Source organism: Rattus rattus, chromosome 3 (genome assembly GCF_011064425.1).
Source record: "Rattus rattus isolate New Zealand chromosome 3, Rrattus_CSIRO_v1, whole genome shotgun sequence".
Lineage (NCBI taxonomy): Eukaryota > Metazoa > Chordata > Mammalia > Rodentia > Muridae > Rattus > Rattus rattus.
In genome coordinates this window covers 203,984,154-203,997,045 of record NC_046156.1, presented here as the reverse complement: position 1 = coordinate 203,997,045, position 12,892 = coordinate 203,984,154, and the positions used below count along the sequence as shown (strand labels likewise).

The 12,892-nt window shown below is 43.5% G+C and overlaps 1 protein-coding gene across 2 annotated transcripts in view; it reads right to left on the bottom strand.

Moving 5' to 3' along the window:
- The window catches only part of Msh3 (mutS homolog 3), a 139,942-nt gene that overhangs the window by 79,336 nt on the left and 47,714 nt on the right, over nt 1–12,892 (bottom strand). For both annotated transcript variants that reach the window (XM_032899044.1, XM_032899046.1), the window contains exons 9-10: nt 11,038–11,150; nt 8,291–8,405 (exon numbers count right to left, since the gene is read on the bottom strand). In XM_032899044.1, coding sequence (XP_032754935.1) covers nt 8,291–8,405; nt 11,038–11,150 — 228 coding nt within the window. The remainder of the gene's footprint in view (nt 1–8,290; nt 8,406–11,037; nt 11,151–12,892) is intronic.

Genomic DNA, 12,892 nt, shown 5'->3' with positions numbered 1-12,892 from the left:
GGTGGTAACTTATTAACGATCAGAGGGTGACAACCCTAAAAGCCGACAGCACATGTATGGAGCCTTTCTGCCCTACTCATAGCTGTTAATTTTCTCGACATACAGTAATCTGGATTGCAACTGCACCATCCTTAATGAATCTAAGTTCAGGGAAGGCAAGGATTGCGGGTTCAAGCACCACACTCATCTTCTCACAAGAAGGTGTGCTCTACAGTGTGTAGCAAACCACGGGTGCTTAATGAATGGCTACCACCTTCCTAAAAGTCAGTGGCTTTAGGTTTGAGTCAGAAGGTCCTAAAGGTGCCTATGAAGCACCAAGCACAGTCATGAAGTACGAAATCACATTCACAGGAAGAGTCGACCATGTAGTGTCTGACTGCATAGCTAACAGGCGTTTACACAGATTCATAGTCAAAGACGGAAATCAGAGGAGCTGGCAACTCAGGCCTGGCAACCTATAAACAAGAGACATTTTCTGCTCACAGTTCTGGGGCCTGGAAGCTAAAGATTGAGGAGCCAAAAAAATCTAGTCTGTCTGCAAGGGCCTATTCATCATAGGTAGTGCTATTGGTGGGTTCAACAGCCTTTTACAAAGGCACTAAATGGCCTCATCACCTCCTGAGAGCCTCGCCTGTCAATAGCACCACACTGATGGGGAAGAAACTGATAACTTGACTCTGAGGTTATGTAGTTGGTATGAGAAAAACTATGAAAGAAGCCATAGTATAGCATCCCCATGTTGAGCGTCACTCAACACAAAGTGAAGGAAATAATTTTATACTGGGGGTGGGAGGGCATGAAAATGTGTCCATGATTCAGAAATATTCCTCAGCTGCCCATGAGCAGTATAATAATCCCATGAACCCAAAGTCTACACCTCAAGACAGGATATTTAAGTTAGGAGTGTAGAAGCAGCCTCTGGTCTACAAGTTAGTCTGCTACTAGCGAACAGTAAAATGCTGCTCCAACCGTCTGACACACATGGGAACCACTTAAATAAAGTGTTGTCAGAAAATAAAAACAGTCAAGAACTGGAAACTTGTAGAGCTTTCTGAGTGCCTACCTGTCAAGAAGTATCTATGAACGTGGCAGAATTTGGTCTGGACCAACATACTACCTTGAACATGGAATCAGAAAGGAGATCTAGAGATGCTATCTGCATATAACTCTTGGAGGCTTTTAATACCAACAGAATGGAAAAAGAAGCCAGTCGGTGAACCGGCAGATCGGCAGTGTTCGCTCACAATCCCAGACCTTCACTGAGGTCCTGTACCCTTGAGTCACAGGAGCCCAAGCCCTGCTTGATGCATTAAGTTAAAATGCAGTTTTGGGTAAGGCAAAGGACACTGTGGTTAGGACAAAACAGCAACCAACAGATTGGGAAAAGATCTTTATCAATCCTACAACAGATAGAGGGCTTATATCCAAAATATACAAAGAACTTAAGAAGTTAGACCGCAGGGAGACAAATAACCCTATTAAAAAATGGGGTTCAGAGCTAAACAAAGAATTCACAGTTGAGGAATGCCGAATGGCTGAGAAACACCTAAAGAAATGTTCAACATCTTTAGTCATAAGGGAAATGCAAATCAAAACAACCCTGAGATTCCACCTCACACCAGTGAGAATGGCTAAGATCAAAAACTCAGGTGACAGCAGATGCTGGCGAGGATGTGGAGAAAGAGGAACACTCCTCCATTGTTGGTGGGATTGTAGACTGGTACAACCATTCTGGAAATCAGTCTGGAGGTTCCTCAGAAAATTGGACATTGAACTGCCTGAGGATCCAGCTATACCTCTCTTGGGCATATACCCAAAAGATGCCCCAACATATAAAAAAGACACGTGCTCCACTATGTTCATCGCAGCCTTATTTATAATAGCCAGAAGCTGGAAAGAACCCAGATGCCCTTCAACAAAGGAATGGATACAGAAAATGTGATACATCTACACAATGGAATATTACTCAGCTATCAAAAACAATGACTTTATGAAATTCGTAGGCAAATGGTTGGAACTGGAAAATATCATCCTGAATGAGGTAACCCAATCACAGAAAAACACACATGTTATGCACTCATTGATAAGTGGATGTTAGCCCAAATGCTCGAATTACCCTAGATGCACAGAACACATGAAACTCAAGAAGGATGACCAAAATGTGAATGCTTCACTCCTTCTTTAAAAGGGGGAACAAGAATACCCTTGGCAGGGAATAGAGAGGCAAAGATTAAAACAGACACAGAAGGAACACCCATTCAGAGCCTGCCCCACATGTGGCCCATACATATACAGCCATCCAATTAGACAAGTTGGATGAAGCAAAAGTAGTGCAGGCCGACAGGAGCCGGATGTAGATCGCTCCTGAGAGACACAACCAGAATACAGCAAACACAGAGGCTAATGCCAGCAGCAAACCGCTGAACTGAGAATAGGACCCCCGTTGAAGGAATCAGAGAAAGAACTGGAAGAGCTTGAAGGGGCTCGAGACCCCATATGTACAACAATGCCAAGCAACCAGAGCTTCCAGGGACTAAGCCACTACCTAAAGACTATACATGGACTGACCCTGGACTCTAACCTCATAGGTAGCAATGAATATCCTAGTAAGAGCACCAGTGGAAGGGGAAGCCCTGGGTCCTGCTAAGACTGAACCCCCAGTGAACTAGATTGTTGGGGGGAGGGCGGCAATGGGGGGAGGATGGGGAGGGGAGCACCCATAAAGAAGGGGAGGGGGGAGGGGGATGTTTGCCCGGAAACCGGGAAAGGGAATAACACTGGAAATGTATACAAGAAATACTCAAGTTAATAATAATAAAAAAAAAATGTAAAAAAAAAATGCAGTTTTGGTTGTTTGGTTGGGCATGGGCTTCTTGTCACTGTTTTTCCTTATATCCTAACTGAACAAGAAATCTACATTTGAAATTGGACGCAGTAAAGAGATGTTTCTTTAAGCTGACACCCCCCTGACTTAAATAAGATATTGACCAGTCGGCAATCCTCAACTAGACTGACTCCTAAAGGACATCAATTCTAAGCAGCGTTGAGCACTCACTGGGCTCTGGGAATTTCCTGAATTTGGGGGTGGTAAAACTTTGGAGTAGGGTTTGGACTCTTCCTTCCAAATACAAAAGAATTTTCTTCTTGCCCCTGCTTGTTTCCATGGGGAATTCTCTACATTTTGAATAGAAGATTCTATCAGCTAGCATCCCTGGGTACTCAACTGTATATAGTATTTAATCACTAGTCTAAAATATTCAAGGATTCTGAATTATTTATAGTCATGGACGATGCCAAATTCTGTGTGCTTTGATATGAACCTCATAAGCAGTGCGAATCTGGAAAGAAATCTTATGAATCATGTGGGGAAAGAATTCATTAATATTTCAGCAACAAAAATACACTGGGTGTCCGCTGCTCTCAAGCTTTGTAAGAGAGGAAAATAACCCTGTCAAAGCTTGCCAAGGAAGGGTGAGGGACTTTATTACTTCTACTCTACTTTCCTTCACAACAGAAGAGTAAGATACACACAGTGGTTGAGCTGCAGAGAGCCTATTCAAACATTACTTTAAATTAGAGACGGAAATCAGAACCCTCTGCATGTGACACGTGAATGATCTCTGTGGGTTTTAGAGCAAATCGATTCACTGTTTATCTAACTTCCGGACAGTTAATAAGTGGTGAATTTTCTGTTGCCCAGTAGAATAACACCTCAGTATCATTGTACTTTCACTCCTACTAGATTCATTATTATGTAGACAACTAACTCTAACACTCTCTTGAGGCCAGCAATAAACCTATTAAAGAGTAGAATAAAGGCATACACCCAGTTCCAGAGACCCCTATCAGGATCAAGGGGAAGTCCACAGAGTGGGGGGAAAAACCATTCCCAACTATACATTAGACAGGATGTTCCAAGAACTCGAATACAAGTATCAAGGAAACAAACAACCCAATCTAAGGGGTAGGTGTTACATGTAAACAGAGCTCTCAAAGGAAGAGAAGGGGGTGGGGCAAGAAACACCTTTCAGCCTCTCCTTAGCAGCTCACACCTTTCATCCCAGCACTCAGGAGGCAGGGACAGGAGGATCTCTGAGTTTCAGCTCATGATTACAGATAAAGTGCTTAACAATACAAGTTAAAACAAATACTTTGAGATTTTATCATGCCCCAGTCAGAAGGCTAAGATTACAAAAACAAATGACAATAGGTGCTGGAGACGATGTGGGAGAATCCCATCGGCACTGCAGGAGGGAGTGCAGAATGCTTCAGCCACTATGGAAATCCATGTGGACTTTGACACACTCCGCAGTGAGTTTGTAGATCACTAGGGAGCTGATTACAATGGTACTGTCTCCCAGTCCTTGAACCTGGAATGTTTTTCACTTTATTTGGGCACTCTTTAATTCCTTTCACCAATATCCAGTTTTCAGAATATAGACTTGAAGTTCTAAGCAAATAAATCTCAACAGGAGCTACCAGAAAAGGAAACAAATGCATTTCCAACAGTAAAAAAGCCAATTCCTTCAGAATTTCGATATTTATTAGTTCATTTAATTCTGTCATAACTGCATAACTGTGTTGGACAGCTTTACATTATGGTGAGAAAGCACCTGTCTATGAGAGGGAAAGGTTAAGATTGGCTCACGGTTTCAGAGGCATCAGTCACACAGGTCCATGGCATTCGGGTCTGGACCCAGAGGGGATAGCATGACCAGGAAGCAATGGCAGAGACAGCAAGGAGCCAGGAGCCCAGAATCCTCTTCTGGGCACAACCTTGGTCATCTGCCTCCACTGAGCCTTTGGGGACATTCAGCATCCACACTACAGTAATTACTATCTAGCATCAGTCTCTGTACACTGCTATGCTGTCCTGTCTTGGTCTAGAACAAACCTACTTAAATTCTTAAAACAATTTTGTAACTTCAAAAATTATATTATTTATCAAGACCCCATTTTATCTATGCTTATAAACAGTTGCTAATACAGTGTATTTTCTTTGTACCACCTAAAACTGTTGAACGTACATGGTGACTTTTCAGTGCATACAGATCAAGGTCTCTAGGGTACACACAGCAACGTCTGTGAAGGCCTTTGCTAAACAATGCAATTTTCAATTTACTTTTTCTCTGAAAGCACAGCTCTTAAACAGAACGTTCTCAAGTTCAGCAATGTAAGATTGTAAAGAGACACAACTGGATTTTATGCCAGGAGAGTATCTGTTTTCCTTAGGCAACTCTCCTTTTCCAGAGCATCAGATATGTAGAATTACACTTTCAGGATTACCTTCAGAGGGAAGCTACATGCCTCCTATGGAAAAACAGTACCAGTTTGGTCACCATCTTTATGTATGAATATTGGTTCCTAATGGCATTTCAGCAGTTTTGAGTCAAGTCTCTGTTGAGTTAAGCAATGTCACTCCTTCTCTTTAATACTGTCTGCTTATAGAGTGTTGTTGGGGTGACACAAGAAAAGGCCTGTCACTTTGAAGCTCTTCATATCCTTCTTGTCTTTGAATCTATAGAGTCACTGGAAAGGCAAACAATTTGAAGTACACTAAGTCAATACCAGAACTAGCTCCCTGACCATTTTACAAAGGAACCTCCAAGTATTACAGAGAAAATGTCACACACTACCACCATAAATATACAAAAAAAAAGCTTAGTGTCACTCAATTTAATCAAAAGATTTACCCTTACGGAACTCAAAAGAAAGCTTTTCAAACTTTAACACACAGAGAATGTTAGTGTTTTATGACTAGGAGCTGTTCTTCTAACGAAATGACAGGGAAGGACCCTTCATCTACTCCTAAAGATAGCATAGCCTGCTTTAAAACATTTGTGTGCCTCATTCCCAGGCACCCTGCTGTGCAAAAAGGACAATAGGTGCCCTGCACCCATTCTCCAAGAGACCAAACCAACAGCCACAAGTGGATCTCTCCTCTCCTCTCCTCTCCTCTCCTCTCCTCTCCTCTTCCCTCCTCTCCCCTCCCTCTCCCTCCTCTCCCCCCCCTCTTCCTTCTCTCCTCCTCCCCTCCTCCCTCTCCTCCTCCCCTTCTCTCTCTCTTCTTTCTCTCCTCCTCTACCCTCTCTCTCTCTCTCTCTCTCCTCTCTCTCTCTCTCTCTCTCTCTCTCTCTAATACTTGCTCTGTAGTTCTGGCTGTCCTGGAACTCAGAGATCCACTTGCCTCTGCCCCCCAAGTGCTGGGATTAAAGGCGTGCACCATCACCCGACTATCTTTTTTAATACGCCTGTCTTTGGAGCTTAAAGTAGAACTCAATGAGATATAATTCTAGGCTTCAAAGCTTTCTAACAGTAAAACCTTCCAGCCGCATTCAAACATGCAGTGGTCAATCTTAATTGTCGACCTGACTGGACTGAGAAGTACTTAGGCACCTGTGAGGGGATCTGCAATGGTACTTGCAAAGCTGGCTCGGGAAGGCTCTGGCCTAGTGACCTGGATGTGTTAACCCCTGAGTGTGTTCACAATGGGATGCATTAGGTATACAGGGAGAAGGTGGGCTGCCAGGAGTCTCACATCACTCATTCCGGCCCCTTCTACACTCCCTCCAGTACCTCCGAGTGCCATGACATGAACTGCTCCACCACACCCTCCCCACTGTGACAGACTGACAACTCTACAACTGCGAGCCCAGGTAATCTTTCTTCCTGTACGCTGTTCTTGCAGGTATGTCAGGCACAATGATGAAGTCGCTGCTGCATGTATGTAGAGTAATCTAGTACACTGATTTAAAACCATATCAAATACAAGCCACTCTACTGCTTCCTTGGCCATGCCATGTTTTCCTTCCTTGTCCAAGTGGGACAGGGGGTCACTGTTCTGAAACTGTCCATCATTCCTGTGCATTTCTCACTACTTTCCCCAAATATGTTCTATCCTGTCGTATTATGTTCTAGCAGTTTTGAACTTTATATAAAAACCTGCAGTTCCTTTGCTCAGCCCGATCTCTGGCTTGATAGACTGTCAATAAAGATTTTAATGCTGACCACACAGGTCATTTTCATGGCTACACATTACCCTATAAAAGTGACACAGTACTTTACTGTTGGTGGGCATTTATTTAAGTGGCTTAAATACGACAAAACTGTTTCCAGACAACTGATGGTCTATTTTATTAAAACACACACTAAAATACAAAATTCCCACAGAACCTGATTTTCTTCCACTCTCCCAGTAAGCCTGATAACACAGACCAGATGATGGCCTTTCACTGAGCTAGCTCCTGCCTGTTCATGGCCTCTGCAGAATGGGAGGGGCTCACTCATGCAGGATCTGTAACAGGAAGACTCTTGACAGAGCCACCAACTGGTGGTGAAGGAGGAATACAGAGAGGCAAGAGAACTGTCCACTGCCTTCCCCTGCACCTTGGTTATTAAGGTGGCATTTTCCTATAATGGCAATGATTAGGTCTGAAACGATCTCCAACTCAGTGGTCTGTGAAATCACGGAAACCAAAAAGAAGAAAATGTGCAGCTTTTTAATTTTTTTGTCTTTTCTCCTTTTCATGTGCATGCATGTGTGCTGCAAGTGTTACATGTATGTGGGTCCATACGTGCATGCAGTTAAGTGAGCACATGTGTGTGGAAGCCCAAGATTGGTGTCGGGAATCTTCCTAGGCTCCTCTCCCACCATACCCTTTGAGGCAGAGTCTCAGTGGAACCCAGAGCTCTCTGTTGTGGCTGGCCTCACTTGCCAGCAGGGGGGCTGACGTGCCCGCCCAGCACGGAGATCAGATCTAAGACTCGGAACTCCTGGTTCAATTACCTGAGTGGCAAGTGCTTGAACTCTGAGGTGTATCCCAGCCTCCCAAAAGGGTGGAAATTCCTGCATCCTTCGTAACACTTGTTCTTAATCAGGTTGTAAGAAATACAGTTCTCTAGTGAGACTGATGTAACATTTATCTACAACAAACACAGCTTGGCAGTTTAGTTAATGCTTACTTTTATGATTCTAGCAACAGTACCAACAGCTCACCCTTGTACCCTAGTGTAAGCCTGACTTTATATAAGCCCTACTGTGGTGGTTTGAATGAAAAGGGACCCAAAGGCTCATATATTTGATGCTCAGTCTCAGGAAGTGGAAACATTTGAGGATTTGAAGGATAGAAGGTGTGGCCTTGTTGGAGGAATTACTTCACTGGGGTGGGCTTTGAAGTTTCAGAAATATTTTAAATTATTAAAATTTAAAATATTATTAAATTATTATATTTTAAAATGTTCTGACTAGAATGCTCCTCCAGTCTTTTAGAGCTTTTGTAGCATTACTTACTCGGGTTTGGACAGCACCTTGTCCAAGTTAAATTCCTTGAGGTACCGTATTATGGCAGCCAGGGCACAGATCACAGGCTTCTCCAAGTGAATGACACCAGACAGGCTCTGAGAGCCTAAAAACAGAACAACATCCTCAATGGTATTACTGCTAAAAAGACATGGTTAAGTAAAATTCATCTATAAAAGTTATCATTTCTCTCCTTTTCATGTGCGTGCATCATTTTTTATTGGACTGAATCATTTTTAAAAAGTTTTTCAAATCAGAAAAATATTAAATACTTTCACTATAAACACTGTAAACCATATATCAAAGATGTGTATGCAAGAAAGTGAATTGACAACATTTAAAAATAGTAAAAAAAAATGATAGTCAACCTAAACAAACATCCACGGGACAAGGATGAGATAAACGTTAGCAAATCCAGATTGTGGTGAGCCTACTTTGAAAGAGTGACTGACAGCTGTGTCAGCTAACGGGAAGACTGTCCACAGCGCACTGCTACAGGCTTGACAGAGCAGTGTGCGGCTGCCCTCACCCTGCTCTGAGTACATTACAGCAGCTTTCTGTCCAGTTACCTGATCTGTCCTGTTCCATCCAGTCTCCTGCTCTGTCCTGCACACTGGCAGGTATTCATGATGGATACGAGATGATTAGACAAATTATCCAACGCCCTCCAAAGGAGCCGTCTTCCATCTCCTCCACTGATAAGTTCGTTCCTCGTGTTCTTCCTCAGGTACCCTGTGCAGACTCCTGCTACCCCTTTCCTAACACAGTGTTGTGCCCTGTAAGCTTACATCATGGCTGCTCTGTGGGGAATACTACTGCTCCCAACTCCTTCTCTGTGCACATCTCTGTCGAATGCCATCTTCTCAGCACGGCTTCGATTCTCTGCCTTAATCTCTGCTTACTGCTATCACCGCCTAATGAACTAACTGTGAATGTCACACAGACACAGGCAGGTTCACTCAAGAGACAACCCTTAAGGATGATGCCAAACTGTCAACGACCACCCCTGGACAGCCGAGTGACCAGGGCAGAAACGTCTTCATTTTTCTTTATACACAACCATTGCTTGACATTTTTTTTACAGACAATAAAAAGGATTACAAACTGCCCTCTGTCCATCAGTAATGCTTCATTACTTAACTAAAACTGGTCATAAACCTAGGGCAGTAGTTCTTAACCTGTGGGTCTCAGCATCTTAGGGGGCTGAACAACCCTTCCCGGGGTTGCCTAAGACCATCAGAAAGCAGGTGTTTATATATGATTCATAACAACAGCAAGACTACAGTTATAATGGGAACGAATATAATTTCATGGTTGGGTCACTACTACATGAGGAGCTGTTTTAAGGGTCACAGCATCAGGAAGGGTATAAAAACTGAAGAACAGCCCTTCTCCTCCAACTGAGCACTCATTTTTACTTCCTAGTTCTGTTTCCCTGGAAACTGCAGAAGTGGGTACAGCACTGTCTCCAGGAGGAACTCTTTGAAGTCAGTGAGTTACATCTTACTGAAAGAAGCATACTCAGACCCAGAGTGCTGGCCTTCCCTGAGGGTGCTGGCCTTCCCTGAGGGCCCTGACTCTCACACTCTGGCCAGTTCCTTCAGAGACTGTATTGAAGGATTCCTGAAGAGCACAGAACCCCTAAAGCAGGGTAACCCATTCGCACAGATGAGACTCTGTCCCCTCAAATATAGTCTGTCACCTAGGGAAAGAAGACCTAAGCCCCACGGAAGCCATGGACGTCCCTAAAGGCTGCTGTGAGCACGGCTCACACTGAGGACACAGGCTCAGTAGGCCGCTTTCCATCCCATAACCTTTAGTTAATCTGAGACCCAGAAATAATCGTGAGGTCTTAGGATGTGTTTAACTGAGCAAACGATGAACCCCTGATGCTACGCCATGCTGCTTTCAGAAGCAGGGTGCAGTCCCTGACGTTCATTAAGTGGGATTTAAAAGGCATGTGAAACCAGACAGTGATGTTGGATGACAGGAAACGACAGGAAGGCTGGGCAGGAGCTGGGGAAAGGGTTGGTGGCAAGTGCTCTGCAGCATTGGCACGGAGAGGACAGGTTTGTCTTGAGAGACCAGGAAGTGCCTTCTCACCTTGCCAACAGCAACTGATGCTGGCAGAACCTGGACTGACAGGAGTAAAAGGGCACACACTTCATGCCCTACTGTGTGAAGCCAATGTGAATGTTTAAACGAGTAATGTTTACCACACTAGTGAACCTGCTCACTAACGTGCTGGCATTATAATTCAGGTAACCAACCTTCTAAAATGCTAGACCCTGTCAGAATTTATCAAACATTCTATTAAGCAATGACATAAGCCGCCTGCACCTTCACGGAAAAGCATTTGTAAGCCAGCAGGAGACAGACCTGTCAGAGAGAGAAGACTTTACAGCGATGCTCTCATGCTGCTAGTATTTCCTTCTTGGGGCTGTGTGTTCCTGTTCTCTTCTGCTGTGACAGGGTTTTGCCCACTACACCCGGTTAGGCTAACACTAGAAATCCCCCTGCCTCAGCCTTCTCAGTGCTGGGTGAACAGACATGTGGCAAGCAGGCCCAGCTCCTGTGGTATCCACAGGAGCCCATGAACAGGAGTTCTGCCCTTGGATGCTCCCACAGATTTCTACTCGCTTCCTACTTGTCAGTAAACTGAAAGCCACGCTCACGCCTTTATCTACATCTGGTGTCAGTGCAGCTGAAGACATGGGTAACATGAATAAAATACTTACCCTGGGTGTCAACTGTCTCTCTGGCATAAAACTCCATAACTGTCTGGAAAGCATGGCTGTATTCAAAGTGAGTATTATTCATCCTTTCTACTCGAATTCTGTCATCCCCAACACTACAAAGAGAAAAGGTGAAATCTGAAGAGAGTCCCCATTACCTTGAATTGCCTATATTAAGGTGTCTGTCTTGACTAACAACAACAAAAAGCAGACTCATTTCTTACTGTCTTCAGCACAGTTGAGAGCAGACTGAGCGTACAACTCAATCTCTCAGGAAGGAGCTCTCATCTCGTAAGGTAGCTCAGCTGTTACTTTTATCTACTAGCATTTTAAAGCACCTAGCACACTGTGACAACTTCATACTGAATATCGAAAAGAACCCACTGAAACGAGAAGCAACCTAAGTATAAATATTAAAGGAGAAAAAACATTAAAGCATTTTAATGTGACCACATGGGTTGTTTAGAAATTATAGCTAACAAAACATTTGAAGAGTTCATTTGTGGAGGGGGCAGCATCTCTGCCTTGTGACATTTTATGAAGCCCAGTTTCATCCCAGTCATAGTCAAGTATATAGTCTACTCTCCTCAGGTCAGTTCTTGCTCTTAAATAATTATGTAACCCTTTAAAATACGAATAAAAGTTTTTATAGATAAACAAAATCCCACCTTCCATGCTGGACGGTACATTTCCCTTTCCCTGACTGCCCTCCTCACTCCCATCTTCTCTCATCATTGGATGTCTGCTCACACCCTCACAGCCCAGACAGACCTCTCCAGTGCTGACTGTTTATCAAATCACACAAACACATTCCACACACTAACATAATCTATTCTTCACTGTATTAGATGACTCTATATCCCCACTTGTTTCCCTGCATAGTATTTCTTTGCAATTTCTGTGTAATGCCTTGTCTATAACTTGTTCTTTTGAAGAGTGGGAAATGTGTCACAGCCTGTGAGCGCTGCAGTTTATTCAACCTTTTCCCCATTGCTTGATGTGCACCCAGTATTAACAGTTCATTACATGCTACATTCAAACACTTTACACAAATACTTGTGTAAAGTACATTCAAATTTACACAATAACTTGCCACAAATCCAGCCCTACAAAAGATAATAGATGGAAAACTCCAACACAAGGAGGGAAACTACACCCTAAAAAAAAAAAAACAAAACAAAACAAAGTAATCTTCTTTCAACAAACTTGAAAGATACCCACAAAAACATAATTTCATTTCTAACAACAAAAATAACAGAAAGCAATAATCACTAGTTCTTAACATCTCTTAACATCAAAGAACTCAATTCCTCAATAAAAAGGCATAGACTAACAGACTGGATATGGAAAGAGGACCCAGCATTTTGCTACATACAAGAAACGCACCTCAGTAACAAAGACAGACATTACCTCAAAGTAAAAGGCTGGAAAAATTTCTCGAAGCAAATGGTCCCAAGAAATAAGCTGGAGTAGCCATTCTAATCTCTAACAGGGATGAGATTAGCTGAAATGCCCAACAAAGGAGAGATAGAACCTGTAGAGACCATGTCCAGAGGTTAGGCAAGGACCCTGTTTGGGAGATGGGGCCAACAACCCTTCTCAAAATATTACCCCAGAATCGCTCCTATCTACAGGAAATACAGGGACAAAGAGTGGAACAGGGACTGAAGAAAAGGTCAACCAGAAACTGCCCCACCTGGGGATCCATCCCATATGCAGCCACCAAACCCAGTCACTATTGCTGATGCCAAGAAGTCCTTGCGGACAGGAGCCTGATATGGATGTCTCCTGAGAGGCTTTGCCAGAGCCTTCCTGATCCAGATGAGGATGCTCGCAGCCAACCATTGACCCCTATGGA